Source organism: Pagrus major, chromosome 3, assembly GCF_040436345.1.
Source record: "Pagrus major chromosome 3, Pma_NU_1.0".
Classification (NCBI taxonomy): domain Eukaryota; kingdom Metazoa; phylum Chordata; class Actinopteri; order Spariformes; family Sparidae; genus Pagrus; species Pagrus major.
Window position 1 is genome coordinate 3,227,010 of NC_133217.1, and position 27,147 is coordinate 3,254,156.

Sequence of the window (27,147 nt, forward strand, 5' to 3'; positions counted from 1 at the left end):
GCCTTCAACATCACTTGATCCAACTCATATCTGATTGTTCCTCTTTGGTGTCCTGTGTGGAGTGAATAGCCCATATAACAAAGCTTCTGTTTGCACATCTGGGGCCTTTAATAATCATTTATTCAACAGCTGTTTATTCAAAAATAGAGCTGCTGTATTTTCACCATGTTGTCATTCTTGTCATAAATACACTGATTTGAGATATTGGGGGAGGGTCCAAAGAAAAACATTAGTAATGCTGGATGGTCTCGCTTTCTTATCAGATGAGACGGTAGATTCACCCCCTCCCCACCCCAATACATTCTGTACAGTCACTAATTCAGTTGAGTCTGAACTAGAGCGAGGCGGATGAAGCCTTATGGAGCTTTTGGGCTTCAAACGCTGCAGCATATTGACATCTGGTGGCTTGTAAAGATACAGCAGCCCTTTATGACTGGAGTCTAAGCACCACAACACCTCTTTGATTTGAACAATTTGAGCAATAAAAGTCCAAGAAGCCTGTGTGTTATCATCAAACCTGTCATACTGTTGCATTACATGTAGGTATTATTGTGCAATATGTTACAGTAAAATAATGAATACATGTCCAACAAGCCTAAAGCCGAAATTTCTAATGTGTCTTATTGGTGTAGTTGAGCCCATTGTCACTGTTGGCTCATCATGTGTTCTGGCTTCGTCTTGAGTGACCAGAGCTCATTAGAACAAACGGATACACGTTCATTACACAAAGAAAGAAATATCTTCATGTTTAACATTTGCCGAATGAACAAGTAGATTCAAATATTCAAGAATGTGTTGTATACAGCGTTTCCCAAAATGTATACAGTTTCTCCCAACGCAACATGTTTCAAAACTGAGCTTTTTTAAAGGGAGTCCGGCGACTTTCTCTGCTTTCTTCTTTCTCCACCCTGGGTTTTGTGGTTAAACTGTGTTTAACAGTGAATCAGCTGAATTGAACCACTTTTTGGTAAATGATTATAAAGACCATCTAATAATCTCTGCAGGAGATCTAATGATATTTTACTCATTCCCATGGGTCTCTTAAATACGAAGACATCTCACCTTACTGCGCTCTCCTGATCTTCCAGCAGCAGTGTGATCTCAGCTCTCGAGTGCAGTAGACCGTCTCGTCGACAAAGTTGTCACTTGTAGAAGTCGAGGCTTCATCACTTGACGACTCACCGATGTTCATCTGCGAACTAAACAAACACAAACAGGGTCATTTTCCTAATTTTGTCTAAACGTCTTCAAAGAAATGTCTCCCTTTGAACTGAGGGATGAGTTTTATAACCAGAGGATATAATCTCACCTGATGGGAGGGAATGTGCTGTAATGGGGCAAAAACCGGAGCACCCGGAGAAAACCCACGCAGACACGGGGAGAATGAGCGACTTCACACGGACAGAAAGAGGACCGAAAAAACCCAGTACCCTCTGCTGTGAAGCCACAGTGTTAACCCCTGAGCCACCGTGCTGCCCTCTGAAGATCTATGTCGGTTTTCACAGCACAACTCCCCAGAGGCTCAGAAAATCCTGCTAAAGAAACCCTACACAGAACTTCACTTTACACATCCCTAATCCTCATCAGCGCAGGTAACACTGCAGCTGAAGGTCTTCATCCATGAGAAGATGAGTCGGAAGCAATTCTTATTCTTTGCTTTGTATAATTTATGTTATACAGTAAAACAAGCCCATCGTCCCCACATGAGGACATCTTTTTTTTCTTCTAAATCTACTTCCTGTTCAAAGAAAACATTAAAAACACCTTTAATGTGAAAAATACCATTAGACTTTATTAATGCAAGAGCAACAGGCAATATGCAGAACAGTAATGAATGAAATGAGATTATTATAACCACAAGGAGAACTTAGTAAATACAAATTAGAGGACAAAACCCAATAACATAAATATCAGTGGTAAGAAATAAATACATTTATGACAATTTAGTCTTGAAACAGTAATACAGTAATTAAAAGCCAGAAAGTACAAAAGAACGATAACAAGTGATGTCATATATGTTAAGAAGAAACATTTTAAAAACAGACAGCAGGTGAACAATGTCTCCACACAGCAAACGTTACTATTAAGTACTGAACTTCCCTTTTAGCTCTACAGTTTTAGGGATTACATTCACCCTCATGTACCAGCAACATGTCATCAATGATTTTGTCCGTTCTTTATAGCTCCACAGTTTGGAGCCCACTGATTTAATCTCAGTGATTTAAGAGAAAACTCTTTTCTTGACTTCATCTTTTTGACTTGTTGTTTTATTAAAAATCAAAAGAACAAGAGTAATGGGACAGTGCAGAATTATTCAGACATTCAATCTTTTCAGCGTTTACAAAAACTCAACAAAGAGGAAAGACATATATTCTTCAAATTCTTGTAGTTATTCTAAAAATGTAAAGTGTAAAAAAGTGTAAAAGTATTTATTTTTTAAACATATTTTGAAGTAAACATGGTGCTGGTAGGTGTGGCTTGTCTAGACGGACAAACCCAAAAATAGCTCCACAACTATGAGGTCAATATACATGATCTTGGTCTCAATGGATAGTTAAGAGCTCAGAGAATGTATCCCCATGTACATTTTTATCACCACCTATAACTTATTCTAGATCAGAAAGTAGATAACACCATGATAGCGATGATCCTATGCACAGAGATGCCACTGAAATCATTCAGCAGCTTCTCGACTACAACTGAACCAAAGTGGATAGAAATACCACAGAGCACATATATTTTACAAAGGTTTCAGTTTGGATAGAACCAGTCAAACTTGGATTCCTTAAAGTACCCAGTGTGTGTGAAATATTTCTTTTATCTGCTTGAAAGGGAATCAGGCTATACAATACAATTGTCACGGCCCTGTTTGTAATACTGTATATAATACCACTAAACACCCGTTAGATGGCAGCAAAAGACATGTATGAAATAGAGGCTGAGAGTTTCTCAGCTGCCCGACCCAAAGCACTGGTATCTGATGACCTGGGAATGAGACTCAACAATCAACTATGTTTGTCCAGAATCACGTACTGCATGTTTAACTAAAGGCCCTGAAAACACATTTCCTCACTCATCTTGTCAATAAAAGTAATGAACACAATACTTTTTGCCACAGTTAGACCAGTCCTAGTTATTTCACATGAGAGATTTCTGTTGGCTTTTTTTTTCAGTGCTTTTCTCACCGTTTGAAGTGGGCAGAGCTGTAATGGGTGAAAAAACATGTGATTATATGTATTTTTTCTTTTTACCCTTCAGGTGTTACCTCTGTATATGTGATTTCATTATTGTTGAATGTTGCTCGTACATTTAATGTGTTTTTTACTCCCAACCCAAATCACTACTGTGAATGAACATGTTTCATCATGTATTTCACTTTGAGTCTCTCAGTTTTCTACGTCATCATTTGTTTCACTTTCTTTCTAAACTGATCCTCTGACCACCTCGGAGGCAAAGAATTACAGCTTTGCTCTGACATGCTGAAGCTTCTGAGTGCAACACCACTTTCATAAATACAAATCTCAGGTCTGTAACAATCTGTCAGATGTAATGTGGGTGCTAACTACAAACAAAAGTCATTACGTCATAACAATGTTGTGTGTTGAAAACTTGCATGTTAAAGTAAACGTGTATACAACGCTGTGATCCGACCCTCTCTCTGAAGTTACATAGTGCAGAAACAAGTGACAGAGACACCATTCACCCTGTTACAAGACACTGTACCATCAAAATGATTTTGAAGCTGAAAAAGTTACATAATGTTGCTTAAACTGTCAGAAGGCTCCTTTAACAGAGATACTGGCTCGCTGTCTAATCTCTAACTTCAATGCTAAGCTAATGTAACCCGCATTTAGTTATTCATTTTATTTATTTATTCATTTATTTTGCGAGCCCACTTCCCGTGACCTCAAACTTCCTTTAATCACGGGTCACGGAGTTCACTTCCTCCTCCGTCTCCACTGTGACTGTGGCATGCTATTGTCAGCGTCGCAAACATTTGACTGTAGCTCTCTGAATCGATCGTTTGAAACCGTTAGCCACTGGTGAGTCTTTTGCCGTCAAGGCTGTGATTGTTTAAACCATATACCGTGTAATTGTTCACTAACGCGCTGTTTCACCAGAGTCGTTACTGAACTCAACCTGTTCAATACTCCATCTGGAAAATGCTGTGGATTTCCTGTTGGGCCGCGCATGGAAGCTAAGCTCTGAACACTCGGTTCGAAGGTAAATGATGATTTTTGTTTAAAATAAGACAGCCGAATTGTAGATGATATTTTAGTTTAATTACTCGCTCATGTAGTTTAGAGCGTTATTCTTGTTTTGAACAGTTATGTCACTTTTTTGATTGACGCTACAACGGCTATGAGGTTTGGTCATCATTGACACATTTATGTGAACGTAGCTACGTATTTAATGAATGAATGAGTATTGCGCAATTATTGAAACACTCGAGTCTTACTCTGCTTGAGTAGTTTGAAATTTAATATTGAATGTTTTTGATGAATTATAAAAGGTGCATTTTGACTTTGATTTTTGACTTTGACTGTGAATATTAACATGGTACTGGGGTACTAGGTTAAGGTGGTTTGGTTACTATTGTAACTTTGATTTATTAAAGACAATTAATGAATTAAATAATTAATTCTGCTGCTGCTAATGTTTAAGCATACATTGATTTTATTTTTGATACTGACTTGGTTATTTCAAATGGAATACTGATGTGTATTTTTGGCCTTTTTAGGTCAGGTTTTTTTTTTTGACCAACTTTGGATTTTCTTCTCATGGTCCTTGATCCATTCATCTCAACTTACATGGCGAGCTAGATCAACGAGTAGGACAAAGTCTCACACCTACCGATCTGGACAAACCTTTTGGATTAAAACGATATGAACTGAACGTTTTTTCCTTGAGAACTTTATTGTGAACAACAGAACATTTGATTTATTGTGGGTAATCCATTTTTTGAATATTGGAATGGTGTATTGTTTTTTATTGGTTGTTTTTTTGTAAATATTTCTCTGAATACAGACACTCAAACTGCACTACTGTCTCATCCATTCATTCACAATCCAGGCTCCTTTAAAGAACAGACTTCTGTTGCCGCTATTGTAGCCGTAGTCAACCGCCTAGCCCATATGCGTTACATGTGTGGCGAGCTAGCCAGGAGACTGTTATTGTGAATGTTTTTGTGTCTGTGTGTACTTACCAATGTTTTACACTTAAGAAAAAAAGGGTGAGTTGAAATATGGATCCCTTTGAGGAACTTGGTATCAATGTTGCTCATTCTATTATCATTACTGGTGAAACAAACACTCAAGCAGAAAATGAGATTATTGATCATTTACGTAGTTACGCTGAACTTAAAACATCGTTTACTCTTACAGAACGTGAAAGTCCATTTTACAAAAACCTGGCCGTCGAATTTATTAACACTGCTGCCTTGGCACAGCTAAAACCGCATTTGCCATCTACTTACACATCTCGTGTAGCTGCAGACGTTGAAATTGTTGTTTCATTACTTTCAAGTGAGCGCGCTGCCACAGTCACAGTGGGGACTACCCCATCCCCTGACTACCTCCAAGTGCTGAGACGTCTTTCCCAGCAGAGTGGCCAATCCTTTGACAATGTCTTGAAGGGAGTCTTTGATCAAATAAGTGCACATTTGGGAATAGCGGCTACTGGAGAGGAGTATGAAGAGGAAGACACTGTTGAGGTACTGTCCTCACAGCAAGCAGGTCATTCCTCCACTGACCAGCAAGAACCACAATCCCAGCCAAACCCACCTGTAAATCTGGGACCGAGAATTTCGCTCTCTGGAAATGACTTGAACAACATGAAGCAGAGTACGATTCCTGGAAGTCTCAAATTGAACTTTTGAATGCAGATCCAAGCCTTGCACCATTACATATCACAAGACACATTCTGGAAAGTTTACTTCCCCCAGCTGCTGACCTGGTGAAGAGTTTGGGACCTAATGCATTGCCTGCTACTTTTCTGCATGTTCTTGATTCTCAGAGGGTCCTTTTCCTCTCCCTACACCAGATCTTGTTAGTAGTGGAAGAAACGGTTGTATTAAGCAGCTGGGCAGATATATATATCACTATATCTCATAAGAGAGACGCACTGGCTCTGTGATAGATCAAACTCCATATTCTCCCATCAGTAACAACATGACTCAGGTAAGCACATTTCCACAGAGTATTCTGTGGCAGGTTAAATAATCACAGACAGGGAATCTCCTGAATCTTCTTCCTCACCTGGGTTAATCAGATTAATGAAAATTCATCAACAATCAATACTCAGTAAAATGTACCAACAGTTGGTTGCACAGTATTCATGTTAAATGACGTTTCGACCCATCATTGAACGGCAGTGGGTATCAGACTGGTCCACTACAAATCTACTGAGCCCTCTGACAGGAGACACTATTCTCTAACCCTGACCTAAACATCTGTAAGCTGCCTTTAAATCCTTCATTCAGCCAAACAAACAAACAACAAACAGCAGAAACTCTGCAGTAAGACCCGGCCTTACATCTACACTGGGACTGCTCAGTCGAAACTACATTGCCTGTCCCAACTGGTTCAACTGGCAACTTCACGAGAATCCCACGGCCCGCTGAGCAGTCCAACCACCACCACTGCCGTCTGGTTCAACTAGTCTTACCATAGATAACAACAAAGTGGAGAAAAAAGTTTTTTTAAAAAGTGCAGACAAAGGGAACAGAACGGTTCAGTTCTTCCATTTACTCTACACAGACAACTGACAGCACACCAACAAATCAGGTATTAGAAGTCCCAAAACCAAACTATCTTACATTACTGTCTCTTCACATGGTGAGGTGTAGCGCTTTGCTAACTCTCTCTTACTTAATGATAATTAGAGCTGCATCATCTGACATCACCTCAGCTGTACATCATTAGAGGACAAAAACGACAATCAATAAAACAACCAATCAGAGTCATAGAACAGTCCCACCTCTTCAATCAGTCCTTTTTATATAACTGTACTTATAGTGCAAGAAGCCATCTTTTACTGTCTTTTAGTTCTGCAAAGCTAAATAAAGTGTCACCAGGAGAGTCACTGAGTGTGTTTGTCATTCAGGTCTCTGGATTCAGCTGCTCAGAGAGCTCTTTGCTGTTGTCAGGAACTGCAGGTCAGAAACAAACATCCCATATTGAACTTTTAGAAACAATAAATACAGGAAACAGTGTTGAAAGGTTCATCCGCACAATAATGTGAAACTTTTTTTAATCTAAAACATGAAGTGTGAGTCAGATCAGCTGAAATAGAACCAAAGTAAGTTTTACTTACAAGATGGAGGGCGAATGGCTGAAATCAAAACAAAAGACAAATCATTTCAGTCACAGTTGTAAATGCCAGATTATCTTTAGTCACTTTATTCCTCTCTTCTACTCACTCAAACTGAGTATCTGTTTATACTCAGTCTGTTTAGTGCTGACTGTATTTACTTTCTCTGATGCTTGTTTTAATTTTGCAACCTGAATAAAAAAATCTACTCAAAGACTGAAATCAAAGTAGTGAAATCTTTCCTTTTTCTCTCTCACCTTTCTTCTTTTTGTAAACGATGAATCCAGCAGCACCGATGAGAATGAGAGCAAGAACAACCACTGCAGCAGTGACGGGGATGGTCATGTCACTGGGCTTCACTGTTGAATACAATAATAGTTTATTATTACCGTTTTTGTTTTTTCCAACATGAATTCCCATGCACTCCCCTTCAGCACCCTCTGATCTCACTCTTACCCCAGTTGGTCCTGATCCGATCTTTCTCCAGTTTGGTGATGATGTCCTCCTTCTCACCAGAGAACTGAAACACACAGTCGTACCTCGTCCAGTCTTCAGGTGTGACTGATGAAAGGTTCAGGTCAACACTCATCTGGAAGGTTCCATCGTGGTTGGGGAGGATCTCTCCGTGGTCCACCTCCTCATGAAGCTCCTCTCCATCTTTCCTCCAGAAGAGTGAGGCTCTGTGAGGGTAGAAACCTGTAGCGTGGCAGCTGACTGGAGAGGAGGGAGTCTTCTGGAGGAGAGACACTGAGGGAAGCTCTTGAGAGTAAAGAGAGAGATATTAAAGAGGAGAGAGAGGAAAAGAAACAAGGTAAAAGAAAGATGAAGAAATTAAATTTGGAATCAATAACAGAAGGTGTGAAAGTGCTTCCAAGCAAATGTTGAACAAATGTATTGGATACATTTTGTTCCTCAAGAAACATCTGCAAACCTTTTAAAATATTAAAAATGATGCATTATATACATCGTTTTTTACTTGCTGGCAGGCTTCGTCTGCACTGACTATTTTGTTACAATACTATGTTTCTTGGCACATCACTGCTGCAAACTGTTGATCAGGGGAATAGTGTGAAACCAGCAGCATGATGTGAATCACGTCGCCCATGTGCTTGCGACAGTTTGTAATAGTGTCGGCCGACTAAACATTGATTTTAAAAAAAGCAGAAGGACAGTGTTGATGACAGTCTGAGCTTTGATGGTGAGTAATGTCACCCAAAGATGTCTGTGATTGGTCAGGACTAAAACAAATGTAACCACTACAAAAAAAGGTGATGTCAGACAGGTTGGATTAATAATACAATGACAGTTCAGTCTGAGCAGCCTATATGAAGATCAGTGTCTAATAAACTACATCAGGTCAGGTGATTCTACCTGTTCTCAGCAGAAAGCTCCTCCCATAGTCCAAATACTTCTTCAGCCGCTCTGGATAATTCTGAGTCAAAACAGTCTTACATTTTTTTCCTAAGTCTTTATCAGCTTCCCATATCGGTTTGGCGATGTCAGCCTCAGGTCTAAGAGCGATCCATGTAAATGTATTCAGATCCAATACCAAGAGGTCTTCTCCATCATAACCATACTGAACGAAACCTTTGACCTCTCCAGTCTCATCATCCCACTCACAGCCTCCCGCCTCTTGTAAAATATGGACACCTGAGACAGAGACAGAGACTGTAATTAAAGCTGGAGAGTGTAAGTTATTTCTGGCGTCATTTGGTCAAAAATCAATAATAACCTTTCAGCATATTGTAATTCACAGTGTTATGACAGAACACTGGACTTCTGTGTCTCCTCTTGGCTCTGTATTCAGGCTTTAAAAAATCAGTGCCGTAACGGCAGTGTTCAGCCAATCACAGTTCATTTTACAGAGCAAGCTGTTTTGGGTGTTCCTATTGGTTGCTCGACCAAAGTCGATGCGCATTCACATTCCGTGAAGGCGGACGTCCCGGCAGGAAAAGCCGCTATCCCGGCATTACCAACAAAAGCGTACACAGCTTAGCAAGCCAAAAAAAGGAAGACCGATGTAGAGAAATGAGAATCTAAGAGGGAGAGTGACAATAGACAGGATAAATCGCGTGTAAACATTGGACAGGCATATCCGAGGTGGAGAGAGCTTAGCCATAGCATCGGGCTGAAGTTGGATTCTGAGCTTGCTGTTCTTCTCTGGACAGGTGAGCCTCCAATGCAAGTTTTACTTAGCTGATAATCTAAATGTGTGGTAGTAATTGGCTGTGTAGTTGGAATGACTGGGAATCTAATAAAGCAGGCGGTTTGTGGTCACAATTGATGAGTAATGTTGTGAGTTGATTAGCTTTATGCTATCCGTAGCCAAAGGCTCACGACAGCTACAAGCAAGTCAAAGTCAACATCAAATGTATTGTCAATACCGTTATATATACAGGACATACAGAGGACGTGTGCTGTGTAAATATGGATGTGACAGTTATTATTTATTGTCAGGTTACGGTGAAAAGAAATAAGTGTTTGAATAAAGTGGTTGTGTGATAGTCCGTGCATGTGGGGGTAATTGTTTTAGCGTTATATGTTGTTTTATTATTCTTAGCTTTATTAGTGCCAGACATGTAGGCTATGTCATGCTGAGACGTTAGCAAGAAATAATTGTTGTTGGTCTCTATCGCTCTTCTAAACAATGCAAAAGTAATGTTTGTTTGTTCATACGTTCAATTTGTTCATGAGAGAAAGGTAAAGTACTTTCTTACCTGTAATTCGGCCATGGCAAGTGTATGACAGAAAAATCCCTATGTGAATATTCCAAGCGCTACAGTCACGTGCGTCCACAAGAACGTGTGGAGCTACGGAGTCGAAACAGGGAGGGGGGGGGGGGGGGGGCGCAGTTGTTTCCATCCCAGTCTCATGCATTTTTCACCTATTCTACAAACTCCAGCTTTAACACTAGCCGTTTTTATACTTGACAGATACCCGCCAATTTGGCTGTCCTTCTTGCGGCTAGGGCCGCACATTTAGACAGACCGTGGCATATTGGGGGTCTGTTTTGGTCCGCCAGTATGACGCCTCGGAGGGTACACTTTTTGCCGCCTCCATTGCTATGTAAATCCAAGGCATCAACGTGCACTGTTGTGCGACCCACAGCCGGGAGTTTTAAAAGCAGGAAACAGCTGATCACAGCAGTCAGTTCATCACTTCATCCGCGGACGTCAAGATGAACTGCAACTGGAAAGCCGCTGAGATCCGGGAGATGCTAACCATCACAGCCGAGAGAATCGTCAATAACCAGATCACCCATCACTGTTCACGCCCAACTTCGTGCTTCACGTCATGTCACATATTTACACCTACCCCAGTGGCGGCTTTTTTGCAAAGGTGGAATATTACACCTCTGTTTCACATAGACAAGGCGGCAGATTGCAGCCTTTACCTGGCTGCAAATGTGGCGCTTTTTCTAACTAAAAGGGGCTACTGATTCACAGATGAAACATTCAGTGGAAAGATGATCTTAAAAACATTGTACATTGTGTGACGACTGCTATTTTTTTAGTCGTGTGCGTTCATGAATCGTCAGATTATTATCAGTAGATTGTGTTTAACAGCTTCAGCAACAAGTCTAACTAGCAGCTGGTTAATATTGACATGATGAATGACAAACTGATATGATGGTTTGCTTTACATGAATCTCTATTTCAGCTTATGTGTAAAATGATGTTAGAGTTTGAACTGATTGGTATCTTGAGGCCCTGGGTCACTTTACAACTAAGATGCAGAACAGTAAAAAGTTAAACAGGCTATAACATGTTACATACTGTACCTCCACTTTGGTTGTAGAGATGCATCAAACTGTTAGTCAAGGCTTTGAAGAAGTTTGGAAAAGACTGGAAACACCTCTGTGTGTACCACTCCAACTGCTCAGGATACTTTATGAAGTATGATTTAACAATGTCATGTTTTAGATCCATCCTGTTTCTGTCACAGTACCCCGTCAGAAGTTCATCAACTTCTAGTGTTGTCACAAGTTCTGGGAGGTTTGGGATTCCAGTTGATGAAGTTATGAAAAACTTCAGTGAGTGTAGCACTGCAGGACAAACAAAGGAGCTTATAAATAACACTAAACATAAATATGATGCTAAGTGGAAATATAAATAGTATATGAAGTATATTTGAGGGACTAAAAGAGAGCCATGCTCAGTTTAGAGACAATTCAAAGTGTGATTTTGAGATTTCTAGTTTGGGAAAAGCAACAAGTGTGCGAAATAATGATGAACTCAAACACATCCAGAATGATATCCTTGACAGACATTTTTGCAGAATGTTGCATGTTGATACTTGTACGTTTTTATAAGTCGTTTTTTGTTCTGGATAAAGATGGCCCACATCATTCTGCACTGGCCCAAACATAATAGTTTCTTGCTACTCCACTGGAGGTGAAACTAAACTTGGAGCAAAAGAGTCGAGTGGACTGTGAAGTTTAAACAGTTTAAAGATTTAAAATGTGATCTTACCTGGTGATGAAACGTGACAGAAGAGAAGCAACAACAATAACGTTCTCATCTTGATTTGATGAAGACGAGTGAGTGAAGCACCGAGCTGGATCAGGTGTTTACTGTTGTTTGTCCTCGCAGAGAGAAGTGAGAGTGTTTCTGTCCTGAGAATAAAAATAGTCCAAACCGCCTACAAGTGATCCAGTCCTCACCAACACCCCTCACATACAATCAAGTGTTAACAGTGAATAATACAGTTAGTTCGGCAAAGTCTTAACTTTAGACACACCCAACTGAGCCCCAGGGAACAGTTTTTCCAGTGAACTCACTCACTTCCTTCCTTTTTCACATAACTATGGTGATTAAAAAAAAAAAAAAACGGATCAAAACAGCTTCGAGTCAGAGATTGAGTCTGACTAAAAGAATTTGTTTTGTCTGAGCCTGTCTTTGAGTTCAAGTGACACTTGATGGTAAGACTTACATTCATGCTGGTATCTTTTAAAAGTGAATTAGTTATAAATCACCCCCATGAATGAAAAGATACAGAAAAATAGAAATTCATGGCAAAACATAGCATCCTGTCAAAATTTTAGAGACTCCTCAATTTTGCACAAATCATGTTTAACAGAAGCTCGTGTCAAGTGAAGCTCCTCCACAGGTCACACTCTGGGTTTGTGGTTAAACTGTGTGATGGTAGAATCAACTGAATTGAGCCACTTTTTGGTAAATTATTCAAAAGACCATCTAATAATCTCTGCAGGAGATCTAATGGTATTTTACTCATTCCCATGGTTCTCTTAAATATATGTTTAATGTAAAAATATGACAAAGTCATTCCTGTATAGTTGGGGAGTAAGAATACCTTCAGGTGTGACCTGTTATCAGGTCCTTTAAACGGCACTAAGGGCTGTAGCCGTGCGTAATGGCTGTGCCACATGATACAACAGCTGCTTCGGCGCCAATGCACAATTTAGGTGAGAGCGAGTTTTCTTCAGGGACGTACTGATGTTCTGGTCCATGATGATGATGATGACCGCTCATCAGGCGGAGGGAGCGCAGGGATCCCCTCTCCTCCTCCAGGAGCTCGTACACTCACTGTGGGCAGAGATGCTTCTCTTGACCTCTCGCCTGAAATCAGATCGCTTTTTTTAAACTCTTCCAAAGTCTGCAGCTCTGAACTCACAGCGCTTAAAGCTTCTGTCACTTTCTGCCATTCAAGTTCATTCATTTTGTTGTTGAAGCAGAAAATACTCTTTGTTGTCTGTCAGTTTGATCCATCATTAGTTTAAGTTCACGGTCTGTAAAATGACGCTTCTTTTTCTTCAACTGCTTCTTTGCATCTGACAAACACTGGATTTCAAACATATCAGCCTTCAACATCACTCGATCCAACTCATATCTAATTGTTCCTCTTTGGTGTCCTGTGTGGAGTGAATAGCCCATATAACAAAGCTTCTGTTTGCACATCTTGGGCATTTAATAATCATTTATTCAACAGCTGTTTATTAAAAAGTAGAGCTGCTGTATTTTCACCATGTTGTCATTCTTGTCGTAAATACACTGTTTTGAGATATTGGGGGAGGGTCCAAAGAAAAACATTAGTAATGCTGGATGGTCTCGCTTTCTTATCAAATGTGACGGTAGATTCACCCCCTCCCCACCCCAATACATTCTGTACAGTCACTAATTCAGTTGAGTCTGAACTAGAGAGAGGCGGATGAAGCCTTATGGAGCTTTTGGGCTTCAAACGCTGCAGCATATTGACATCTGGTGGCTTGTAAAGATACAGCAGCCCTTTGTGACTGGAGTCTAAGCACCACAACACCTCTTTGATTTGAACAGTTTGAGCAATAAAATTCCAAGAAGCCTGTGTGTTATCATCAAACCTGTCATACTGTTGCATTACATGTAGATATTATTGTTCAATATGTTACAGTAAAATAATGAATAAATGTCCAACAAGCCTAAAGCTGAAATTTCTAATGTGTCTTATTGGTGTAGTTGAGCCCATTGTCACTGTTGGCTCATCATGTGTTCTGACTTCATCTTGAGTGACCAGAGCTCATCAGAACAAACGGATACACGTTTTTTACACAAAGAAAGAAATATCTTCATGTATAACATTTGCCGAATGAACAAGTAGATTCAAATATTCAAGAATGTGTTGTATACAGCGTTTTCACAAAATGCAACATGTTTCAAAACTGAGCTTTTTAAAAGGGAGTCCGGCGACTTTCTCCACTTTCTTCTTCCTCCACCCTGGGTTTTGTGTGGAGGATTCACTGCGTTTAACAGTGAATCAGCTGAATTGAACCACTTCTTGGTAAATGATTATAAAGACCATCTAATAATCTATGCAGGAGATCTAATGATATTTTACTCATTCCCATGTGTCTCTTAAATAGGAATACATCTCACCTTACTGTGCTCTCCTGATCTTCCAGCAGCAGTATGATCTCAGTTCTCGAGTGCAGTAGACCGTCTCGTCGACAAAGTCGTCACTTGTAGAAGCCGAGGCTTCATCACTTGACGACTCACTGATGTTCACCTGTGAAGTAAACACACACAAACAGGGTCATTTTCCCATAATTGTCTTGACGTCTTCAAAGAAATGTCTCCCTTCGATCTGAGGGATGAGTTTTATAACCAGAGCAAATAATCTCACCTGATGGGAGGGAATGTGCTGTAATGGGGCATTCAGATGATATGGGGGCTTTAACAAGCAACTGGAATCAGATCTGCCCTGAATGAGCTGCATATTTTTTAAATTTGGGAAAAACCGGAGCACCCGGAGAAAACCCACGCAGACACGGGGAGAATGAGCAACTTCACACGGACAGAAAGAGGCCCGAAAAAAAACCAGTACCCTCTGCTGTGAAGCCACAGTGTTAACCCCTGAGCCACCGTGCTGCCCTCTGAAGATCTATGTGGGTTTTCATAGCACAACTCCCCAGAGGCTCAGAAAATCCTGCTAAAGAAACCCTACACAGAACTTCACTTTACACATCCCTAATCCTCATCCTCATGAGTCGGAAGCAATTCTTATTCTTAGCTTCACATTGGTGACTTTATTATGTTATACAGTAAAACAAGACCATCGTCCCCACATGAGGACTTCTTTTTTTTCCTTCCAAAATCTACTTCCTGTTCAAAGAAAACATCAAAACACCTTTAATGTGAAAAAACCATTAGACTTTATTAATGCAAGAGCAACAGGCAATATGCAGAACAGTAATGAATGAGATGAGATTATTATAACCACAAGGAGAACTTAGTAAATACAAATTAGAGGACAAAACCCAATAACATAAATATCAGTGGTAAGAAATAAATACATTAATGACAATTTAGTCTTGAAACAGTAATACAGTAATTAAAACCCAGAAAGTACAAAAGAACGATAACAAGTGATGTCATATATGTTAAGAAGAAACATTTTAAAAACAGACAGCAAGTGAACAATGTCTCCACACAGCAAACGTTACTATTAAGTACTGAACTTCCCTTTTAGCTCTACAGTTTTAGGGATTACATTCAACCTCATGTACCAGCAACATGTCATCAATGATTTTGTCCCTTCTTTATAGCTCCACAGTTTGGAGCCCATTGATTTAATCTCAGTGATTTAAGAGAAAACTCTTTTTTTGACTTCATCTTTTTGATTTTTTGTTTCATTAAAAAGCAAAAGAACAAGAGTAATAGGACAAAAACTCAACAGAGAGGAAAAAAAAAAAATTCTTAAAAATGTAAAGTGTAAATGCATTTATTCTTTAAAAGTATTTTGAAGTAAACATGGTGCTGGTAGGTGTGGCTTGTCTGGACAAACATGACTAAAAATGGCTCCACAACTATCAGGTCAATATGCATATCCAAGTGTGTGTGAAATATTTCTTTTATCTGCTTGAAAGGGAATCAGGCTATACAACACAATTGTCATGGCCCTGTTTGTAATACTGTATATAATACCACTAAACACCCGTTAGATGGCAGCAAAAGACATGTATGAAATAGAGGCTGAGAGTTTCACAGCTGCCGGACCCAAAGCACTGGTATCTGATGACCTGGGAATGAGACTCAACAATCAACTATGTTTCTCCAGAATCACGTACTGCATGTTTAACTAAAGGCTCTGAAAACACATTTCCTCACTCATCTTGTCAATAAATGTAATGAACACAATACTTTCTGCCACAGTTAGACCAGTCCTGGTTATTTCACATGAGAGATTTCTGTTGGCTTTTTTTTTCAGTGCTTTTCTCACCGTTTGAAGTGGGCAGAGCTCTAATGGGTGAAAAAACATGTGATTATATGTATTTTTTCTTTTTACTCTTCAGGTGTTACCTCTGTATATGTGATTTCATTATTGTTGAATGTTGCTCGTACATTTAATGTTTTTTTTACTCCCAACCCAAATCACTACTGTGAATGAACATGTTTCATCATGTATTTCACTTTGACTCTCTCAGTTTTCTACTTCATCATTTGTTTCACTTTCTTTCTAAACTGATCCTCTGACCACCTCGGAGGCAAAGAATTACAGCTTTGCTCTGACATGCTGAAGCTTCTGAGTGCAACACCACGTTCACAAATACAAATCTCAGGTCTGCAACAATCTGTCAGATGTAATGTGGGTGCTAACTACAAACAAAAGTCATTACGTCATAACAATGTTGTGTGTTGAAAACTTGCATGTTAAAGTAAACGTGTATACAACGCTGTGATCCGACCCTCTCACTGAAGTTACATAGTGCAGAAACAAGTGACAGACACCATTCACCCTGTTACAAGACACTGTACCATCAAAATGATTTTGAAGCTGATAAAGTTACATAATGTTGCTTAAACTGTCAGAAGGCTCCTTTAACAGAGATACTGGCTCGCTGTCTAATCTCTAACTTCAGTGCTAAGCTAATGTAACCCGCATTTAGTTATTCATTTTATTTATTTATTTATTTATTTTGTGGGCCCACTTCCCGTGACCTCAAACTTCCTTTCATCACGGGTCACGGAGTTCACTTCCTCCTCTGTCTCCACTGTAAGTGTGGCATGCTATTGTCAGCGTCGCAAACATTTGACTGGAGCTCTCTGAATCGATCGTTTGAAACCGTTAGCCACTGGTGAGTCGTCAAGGTTCCCATTGTTTAAACCATATACTGTCCGTGTAATTGCTCACTAACACTCTGTTTCACCAGAGTCATTATTGAACTCAACACGTTCAATACTCCATCTGGAAAACGCTGTGGATTTCCTGTTGGGCCGTGCATGGAAGCTTTGATTTTTATTTAAAATAAGACAGCCGAATTGTAGATGATATTTTAGTTTAATTACTCGCTCATGTAGTTTAGAGCGTTATTCTTGTTTTGAACAGTTATGTCACTTTTTTGATTGACGCTACAACAGTTATGAGGTTTGGTCATCATTGACACATTTATGTGAACGTAGCTACGTATTTAATGAATGAATGCGTATTGCACAATTTTTGAAAGACTTGAGTCTTACTCTGCTTGAGTAGTTTGAAATTTAATATTGAATGTTTTTGATGAATTATAAAAGGTGCATTTTGACTTTGAGTTTGATTTTTGACTTTGACTGTGAATATTAACATGGTACTGGGGTACTAGGTTAAGGTGGTTTGGTTACTATTGTAACTTTGATTTATTAAAGACAATTAATGAATTAAATAATTAATTCTGCTGCTAATGTTTAAGCATACATTGATTTTATTTTTGATACTGAATTGGTTACTTCAAATGGAATAATTATGTGTATTTTTGGCCTTTTTAGGTCAGGTTTTTTTTTTGGACCAACTTTGGATTTTCTTCTCATGGACCTTGATCCATTCATCTCAACTTACATGGCGAGCTAGATCAACGAACCGGTAGGACAAAGTCTCACACCTACCGATCTGGACAAACCTTTTTGGATTAAAAGGATATGAACTGAACGTTTTTTCCTTGAGAACTTTATTGTGAACAACAGAACATTTGATTTATTGTGGGTAATCCATTTTTTGAATATTGGAATGGTGTATTATTTGTATTGGTTGTTTTTTTGTAAATATTTCTCTGAATACAGACACTCAAACTGCACTACTGTCTCATCCATTCATTCACAATCCAGGCTCCTTTAAAGAACAGACTTCTGTTACCGCTATTGTAGCCGTAGTCAACCGCCTAGCCCATATGTGTTACATATGTGGCGAGCTAGCCAGGAGACTGTTATATAAATATGGATCCCTTTGAGGAACTTGGTATCAATGTTGCTCATTCTGTCTGGAGAGGAGTATGAAGAGGAAGACACTGTTGAGGTACTTTCCTCACAGCAAGCAGGCCATTCCTTCACTGACCAGCAAGAACCTCAATCCCAGCCAAACCCACCTGTAAATCTGGGACCGAGAATTTCGCTCTCTGGAAATGACTTGAACCCCCCTGAGGTACAAAGAGTTGTAGTTGAGCATATTGTGCGCAGAGATGATGTAAATATTCAACCTCTTTCTTCACTCCGACTCCGCACCTTCTCAGGGAAGCTTCCAAAACCACAACACGAAGCAGATTATGATTCCTGGAAGTCTGAAATTGAACTTTTGAATGCAGATCCAAGCCTTGCACCATTACATATCACAAGACGCATTCTGGAAAGTTTACTTCCCCCAGCTGCTGACCTGGTGAAGAGTTTGGGACCTAATGCATTGCCTGCTACTTTTCTGCATGTTCTTGATTCTCAGAGGGTCCTTTTCCTCTCCCTACACCAGATCTTGTTAGTAGTGGAAGAAACGGTTGTATTAAGCAGCTGGGCAGATATATATATCACTATATCTCATAAGAGAGACGCACTGGCTCTGTGATAGATCAAACTCCATATTCTCCCATCAGTAACAACATGACTCAGGTAAGCACATTTCCACAGAGTATTCTGTGGCAGGTTAAATAATCACAGACAGGGAATCTCTTGAATCGGCTTCCTCACCTGGGTTAATCAGATTAATGAAAATTCATCAACAACCAATACACAGTAAAATATACCAACAGTCAGTTGCACAGTATTCATGTTAAACGACGTTTTGACCCATCATTGAACTGCAGTGGGTATCAGACTGGTCCACTACAAATCTACTGAGCCCTCTGACAGGAGACACTATTCTCTAACCCTGACCTAAACATCTGTAAGCTGCCTTTAAATCCTTCACTCAGCCAAACACACAACAAACAGCAGAAACTCTGCAGTATGACCCGGCCTTATATCTACACTGGAACTGCTCAGTCGAAACTACATTGCCTGGGTCAACTAATTTAATAGCCAACTTCACAGGAATGCTCGCTGAGCAGTCCAACCACCATCACTGCTGTCTGGTTCAACTAGTCTTACCATAGATAACAGCCCTGGTGGTATGAGGAACCTTTCATGATGATCCGTGAAATGTTCCTCATACCACCAGTGTCCAAGTTAAAGGTGCAATGTGTAAGAATTGTTGTTGGAAACATTTAAAAAAAAAAACACCTAAATAAAATTACCAACAGAAGAAAGAACAAATAAATGACAGATTTGACATTATGATCTCTTTGTTTAGTTAGCTTGCTAACCAGAAAGCCCGAGACACACCAACACTCCCCCAGTGGTCTGAGTTCACAGTCCGAACCGCTCGCTGCACTGCTACCTAACTGGCAAGCTAATAGCAGTTAGCGATTACTGTGGTCATATGCTGGCCCCTGGTTGTTTTGAGTATGAATTCAACAGATGGCCAATTCTTCACACTGCACCTTTAAGTTTTCAATATTGTCCTCGGCTACTTCTCATACAACTACCTCATGTCTCGCTCACCTGTAAGAAACATTATCAAAAGTAGTTATATAAACCAGCTGTTCCACACAGATGATCTGATAATGTGCTGTACTGAACTGCTCACAGACTCATCAGGGCCGCTCCCATAAGATCAAACATATTTGATGGTCACGAGTTACAATCTGTACTTTCTGAGCCGGACAACAACCAACGAGAGAGGCATCCCGAGCAGCTGATGGTGCGACTAAGCAAACACAAACATTCTAGCCCTTGAGGCTAATGTTAGCGAGCCAGCTATTGTTGTCACCTTACATTAAAATCTCACCACCAGTGCTCCATGAAGGATAGAAAACCTGCACTCACCGCACCTCCCCACTCATTCAGACTTTTACATTCCGCTTTGTTTTTTGTCCTTCTGTAATGTGATACAGAAAGTTGTTGCACCACACTAATGTCATCATTCATCATCTAATCTCATCTTTTTTACATCTTCTTCCCCATGAGATCACCTGAGAAAGATCATGTGTGAGCCAGTTTCAGTCTGCAGAACAATGAAGCCAGAGATCTGAATCCACGCCCCCCGCTGCTGCACAGAGCTGTGTTTACTGTATATTCAAAATGTATTGATATTGAACATGTTGTTTGTCCAAATTTCTACAAATTTGACACTGCACTTCCTTCAGTCCTCAGCAACAAACCTGCTGATTATGAAGTAGATGATGTGAATAACATATAGCCTAGCCTACATACAGACAGAAAGAGATTCCTTGCTCTACAGTTAGATGAACGTAACGTAACAAACATGGCTACTGTTGGTGCTCACCACTGTCAAACTAGCATGTTGGCATTGGGAAATTTTGTCTGCACTTCCTTTGCCATTCTTGTGCAACAGCTTTCTAATAGCTTTTGCAATGGGTAGACAAACATGATCTTTGTTTTTCTTTTTTACATATATGTACAGCTGAGGTGTTTCAACATGGCAGACTATCATGACTGCTGTCCAGTGTGCTGATCCTGGAGCTGTCCGGGGTACCCGCCGTCAACATGGTGGGTCGTTTAACCTCTCACACAGACTGAGTATGTGTTCCAGATCAGATGACGACCTCTGTCAGTCCCACATCAGCTGTTTGTATTAGTGTTAAACTTCTTGACCTCATTCGACTGGGCACAAGTGTTACACCCTGTTCAGCAACATCAGTACATTCCACATGTTTTTATTCAAATAGCCAGTTACCAACCGGTCAGAAGGATCTTTCTATAGAATTATAGTGCAATTACCATGTAGATGTTAGTGAAGGATGAGCACCACACAGTCATGAGTCACACAGAAACAGGTGATATTGATTATTCAGACTTTGAGAGGACTACAGACTACACTACTCTATTACAATGTGACTTAGGTAAATACGTTTCCAGAGTATTCTGCAGCAGGTTAAATATTCACAGACAGGGAAGTTTTCCGGCAGAACTGGCACAGAATGACGCTGTTACTACATGTACTGTCACACTTCATCGAATTCTTCAAAGTAAGGCATCACGTCTCCTGAATCTCCTTCCTCGCCTGGGTTAATCTGATCAGATCAGAACTAAAATTCATCATAAGTACACTTCACTCAGCCAAACAAACAGACTGTGCAGTACTCAGCCTTATATCTACACTGTAACTGCTCAGTCTAAACTACATTGCCTGGCCAAACTGGTTCAACTGGCAACTTCAAGCGAATCACATGGCCCACTGAGCAGTCCAACCACCATCACTGTCTGTATGGTTCAACTAGTCTTACCATAGATAACAGCCCTGGTGGTATGAGGAACCTTTCATGATGATCCGTGAAATGTTCCTCATACCACCAGGGTCCAAGTTAAAGGTGCAATGTGTAAGAATTGTTGTTGGAAAGATTTTTTAAAAAGACGCCTGAATAAAATAACCAACAGGATGTAAAGAAATGACAGATTTGACATTATGATCTTTGTTTAGTAGCTCACTAACCAGAAAGCCCCAGACACACACCAACACTCCCTGAGTTCACAGTCCAAACCACTAGCTGCACTGCTAACTGAGCTAACTAGCTAATGGCAGCCACATTAAGCAGCAGTTAGCAGTTACACTGATCATATACTGTCCCCTGGTTGTTTTGAGTATGAATTCGACAGAAAATGACACAATAATAAAATCATCAATAAAACAGCCAATCAGAGTCATAGAACATAGAACAGTCCCACCTTTTCAATCAGTCCTTTTTATATAACTGTACTTATAGTGCAAGAAGCCATCTTTTACTGTCTTTTAGTTCTGCAAAGCTAAATAAAGTGTCACCAGGAGAGTCACTGAGTGTGTTTGTCATTCAGGTCTCTGGATTCAGCTGCTCAGAGAGCTCTGCGCTGTTGTCAGGAGCTGCAGGTCAGAAACAAACATCCCATATTGAACTTTTAGAAACAATAAATACAGGAAACAGTGTTGAAAAGGTTCATCTGCACAATAATGTGATTTAATCTAAAACATGAAGTGTGAGTCAGATCAGCTGAAATAGAACCAAAGTAAGTTTTACTTACAAGATGGAGGGCGAATGGCTGAAATCAAAACAAAAGACAAATCATTTCAGTCACAGTTGTAGATGCCAGATTATCTTTAGTCACTTTATTCCTCTCTTCTACTCACTCAAACTGAGTATCTGTTTATACTCAGTCTGTTTAGTGCTGACTGTATTTACTTTCTCTGATGCTTGTTTTAATTTTGCAACCTGAATAAAAAAATCTACTGAAAGACTGAAATCAAAGTAGTGAAATCTTTCCTTTTTCTCTCTCACCTTTCTTCTTTTTGTAAACGATGAATCCAGCAACACTGATGAGAATGAGAGCAAGAACAACCACTGCAGCAGTGACGAGGATGGTCATGTCACTGGGCTTCACTGTTGAATACAATAAATTAAGACTGGTGCAGATGAAGCAGGTTAGAAACATTTAAAACATTTAATTTGTTTATTATTACTGTTTTGGTTTTTTTCTAGATCAATTCCCATGCACTCCCCTTCAGCACCCTCTGATCTCACTCTTACCTTTGTTGGTCCTGATCCGATCTTTCTCCAGTTTGGTGATGATGTCCTCCTCCACACCAGAGAGCTGAAACACACAGTCGTACCTCGTCCAGTCTTCAGGTGTGACTGATGAAAGGTTCAGGTCAACACTCAACTGGAAGGTTCCATCGTGGTTGGGGAGGATCTCTCCGTGGTCCACCTCCTCATGAAGCTCCTCTCCATCTTTCCTCCAGACGAGTGCGGCTCTGTGAGGGTAGAAACCTGTAGCGTGGCAGCTGACTGGAGAGGAGGGAGTCTTCTGGAGGAGAGACACTGAGGGAAGCTCTGGAGAGAGTTCAATGAAACTATTTCTATTTTGAAACACTGAGACTGAGCAAACTAACTTAACTCATGCTAAGTGTACACTGGCTATCACAGTCTGAGCATCGATGGAAAGAAATTTCAGAACAGCCAAAATGTCAGTGTGTACTGATTGGTTAGGACAACATCGAATCTTACAGCTACAGAAAATAAACAGAGAAAACAATGTAATGTCAGACTGACTGCAGTGATAACACAACAGCAGTTCAGTCTGAGCAGACTGTATGAACATGATTGTGTCCATTAAACTACATCAGGTCATGTGATTCTACCTGTTCTCAGCAGAAAGCTCCTCCCATAGTCCAAATACATCTTCAGCCTCTCAGGGTAAATCACTGTGAGGTAATACTGATTTAATTTCATTCTAGCTTTGTCAGCATCCCATTTCAGTTTGGTGATGAAAGCCTGTGGTTTTAGAGCGATCCATGTCTCTGTCTTCAGGTCAAATGATATGAAGTCTTCTCCATCATAACCATACTGACCAAATCCAATAACCTCTCTGGTCTCATCATCCCACTCACAGCCATCCATCTTCTGCAAAATGTGGACACCTGAGACAGAGACAGAGAGAGAAACACCTCACCTCATCACTTCAAGGTTTAAGATGCCAACAATGAACAGTGATGCAGCGTCCCTGGTTTGAGTCCAAACTATTATAGATAGGACTGACACAAACACAGTTTTCTCTAGTTGTGTAGTATAATAGTTATATTCTGTGAGTTACAAAAAGTCAAGTCGAGCGTCAGTTGTGTGAGGCTTTGACTGGTGAAGAGATTCACCTACCTGTGTGCAGGGAAGGAGTTTAGTAAGGGGAGGACATATATGCTGGGTGTGTCTTGTATGTTTCTCTGTGTGAGACCATGCTGCCACATGTTAGTTTGTTTGAACTTATTCTGCCAACATGTTCCTGATACGTTGTTGTTGTATCCTTTAAGTTATCTGTACGTGCATCCAGATGACATGTTGTTTATATCTTTTAAGTGATGTTTAAATGCAGCCAGTATTTATAATGTGTATCTGCCTTCCCACCAGACCGTGGTGTATTATCTGGAGTTGTTCGATTCCTACTTCCTCTCCTGTGAGAAGCTTAACCCTGTAAATAGGGCTCACGGCGTATATTTAGATTAACAATCATTGTGTATTATTATTGTGTATTTACTTTTTGTTTTGAATAACAGAATCACAGTGAAGGATTACAGAAGACTCATCCTTCATGGATGCATTAATAATGTGAGCTACCTTTGTTCTCATGCACTTTTTGTGTTAATTAGTTTTGGCATGTATTCACATATATTGATCTATATTTGCTGTTGTACAGAAATCATCCATCCTGTCATTCATCCATCCATCTGATGGAGCATTCCCAACTCAATAAATGATTTAAAGGTTCTTGGATCCTCGTGTTTCAATGTGCACACCAATCAGATGTTCTGTGGTCCGGTCATCCCTCTGCTGTACGGCACTCTCAGGTTCGTTCCCGGCCACCAACATCTCATCCTCCGCTGGCGAAGTGAAAGGACTTAGCTCAGGCTGACCTGGCTCGGCCACCTGGCTGCTGCCCGCCATAGTAGCCTACTGCTAGCATTGTCTGCTACGGTGTCCGTAGGAGGCAGCGCCGCTCCACCACTACCAAACGTCTCCGGTGCGTTAGCAGTGTTAGCATCCTGCAGGTCGTCCTGGTGAGTTGTAGTACTGGCACCGCTGCTATGAGTACCATCATCTTGCCTCACTTTTCTGGTGAAAAATGTTGAGATGGATGGAATTTGCTGCACCAAAGCGGCATTTTTGGCTTCTTTTTCTTTCCTTTGTTTTCATTTAGCTGATCCACTGAGCGCCCGCTTCTCCATTTTGAAAACGCACTGTACGTTTGACCCCCAGCGTACGTAGTCATTGTGTCATCACACATTACTGATTTAATCTTATAATTTCTAAAACATTCAAATGATTGTATTATCATACTACATATTCAAAACCACATTCATTCCAATATTTTTTAAAATTGTACCAAAAAAAAAAACCCTGAAGGCCAAGGGCCCCTATTGGCTCTGGGGCCCTGGGCACACGCCCACATTGCCCATGCGGTAATCCGTCTATGCCTCCACGTCGGACTGTCGTCTCGACTCTCTTCGTCTTTCACGCGCCGCAGCCAGACAGGCAGGTGGTGACTCTGGTGTTGGCTTTTCAAAATAAGGGTATTTGCAGCGTAGCGTCACATTTCATGAAAAATACGTTTTGTGCCAAAATTCACATTTCATACAATAATTTACATTAATATAAACATAAAACAACATAAAAACAAGGTAAAAAAAAACAAAAAAACCCCCAAACATTATTCTGAAGGTGTGGCGGCTTTTACTTTGCCGTAGTGGAGCGCCACAATCAATTACATGTAGAGGAAACCCTGTAATTATAAAGAACAGTTCATGAAGTAAAAGGTGAAATATAACATCGTACATACTGTACCTCCACTTTGGTTGAAGCGCTGTTTCAAACTATTGATTTCGGCTTTGAAATAACTTGGCTCCCGCTCAAAACATGTTCTTTTGTATTCCTCCAACTGGTGAGGATCATCTTCCAATAATTTTTTCACCCAGTCGTGTTTTAATTCGATTATCTTTTTGCTGTTGTCGCAGTAGCCCACCAGATTATCATCAACCACTACAGCTCCAACAAACTCCGGGAAGTCTGGGAGTCCAGAAGAGCCAGTGGAGATAAACTTCAGGGAGTGTTTCACTGCAGGACAGAAGAGGTTCATACATTCAGTATAAATACACACATCATCATCACACTCATCAGAAATATGATGTCATGGTAACCAGGGTCCGAAATTAACACCTGCCAAGCGCCAATGGCGGGTAAATTTTCTGTTTGGCGAGTAAATCACGGAGGTTATCCGCCACTCTGGCAGGTAAATGTTTGTACCACAACAGTACGTAAAACTAAGAGTCTACTGCATTTTGGGACGCGCGCACACACACACACACAAACTGTGTGAAAGTCTCAGATGCGGCAAGGGGTGAAATTTCCCTCCGCCTCTGATGCGCCTCCGGAGGTAGTATCAGAGGTACTAGGTCCATCACTCAACAAAATATAGAGAAATGTCCGACAAAGCAACGTTACAGGACCAAACAACAGTAACGTAGTAACTGGTCGTGTCTTTGGCAACTTATATGAGGGAAAAATACCGCAGTTATTAGTGGAGAAGTGTCTGTCCTACTGACTCTTCGTCACATTTCTGCCCGAAAAACAGCGTCTGTCCCCGTCATAACCATGACGCGTACCGTCACGCCTCCTTTGAAGCCGCAGCGCCGGCTTGCTGTGTGAATTATACTCTGGTTCATCTTTTACGGCGGAGCTGCTCGGCTCTGTGTGAACAACCAACGGCGGAGAATTGGCGAACCGCCGCTGCGGCGATAATGCGGAGACTCTGTGTGAAAAGGCCTCAGCTCTGGTGATGAGCTGTTCGGTGTGTCGCCAGTATACCAAAGAAAAAAACCGAGACATAGTACAATTGATAGATAGATAGATTTTCTTGCTTTAACTCCTGTTGATAGCAAATACATTCATCAATATGTTAAAAATAATTACGCTTCAACTTTGCTCTGGCCTCTTCTTTAAGTTTGTATTCAACATAATACTTTATCTCAATGAAATGTATGGAAATGAATGTTTATGTAACACAACAAGGCAATTTATTATTTTGGCCGGTAAAAAATACGCTTGGCCGGTGGATTTTTTCATCTACCAGTCCACTTGGCTGGTGAGTCAAAAAGTTAATTTCGGACCCTGATGGTAACACTTAAGGTTATGGCCTGCCATCTACAGCATGAATCTTCTTATCTAACTTATCTATTACCTATTCTATCATTACAGGGTTCAGTACGGCCCACCAACTACTGAGAAGCATTTTGGTGTTTGGACAGACTTTAAAGAGAAGTTATACTCAAAGTACTTTTAACTATCGGGTACCCCTTCTAATATGAACGTGAGCATCCTTTATGGCTGCAACATATTGATATTACACCGTTACTATGATAAGAGACTATATGTCATCTTAGATTGTGGATATTGTTATATCATGATATAAGTGTTGTCTTTTCCTGGTTTTAAAGGCGACATTACTTGATGTCATTTTCTGAACTTACCAGACTGTTCTACTTGTTCTAATACTTGTCTTCACCCACGTCATCACAATATCCATTATATAAATA

General features: G+C 40.3%; 2 protein-coding genes and 1 pseudogene across 2 annotated transcripts in view; all 3 read right to left on the minus strand.

The window, feature by feature from the left end:
- The window catches only part of LOC140993671 (major histocompatibility complex class I-related gene protein-like), a 51,617-nt gene that overhangs the window by 23,964 nt on the left and 506 nt on the right, over positions 1–27,147 (minus strand). The window lies entirely within an intron of this gene.
- Positions 1,064–22,436, minus strand: LOC140994073 (major histocompatibility complex class I-related gene protein-like). The gene is made up of 7 exons (XM_073463653.1): positions 22,349–22,436; positions 8,683–8,961; positions 7,768–8,070; positions 7,569–7,670; positions 7,315–7,332; positions 1,310–1,391; positions 1,064–1,199 (listed from the first exon to the last, which is right to left on the minus strand). The coding sequence occupies exons 1-7, from the start codon at positions 22,434–22,436 to the stop codon at positions 1,064–1,066; spliced, it is 1,008 nt and encodes a 335-aa protein (XP_073319754.1).
- LOC140994074 (major histocompatibility complex class I-related gene protein-like) lies at positions 22,572–26,277 on the minus strand (annotated as a pseudogene).

Coding starts and splice junctions, on each gene's coding strand:
- LOC140994073 (XM_073463653.1), bottom strand. CDS start 22,436: ATGACCATCCTCGTCACTGCTGCAGTGGTTGTTCTTGCTCTCATTCTC. Junction 7,671..7,767: donor TCGGATCAGGACCAACTGGG/GTAAGAGTGAGA, acceptor TGTATTCAACAG/TGAAGCCCAGTGACATGACC. Junction 1,200..1,309: donor AGCACATTCCCTCCCATCAG/GTGAGATTATAT, acceptor GTGTTTGTTTAG/TTCGCAGATGAACATCGGTG.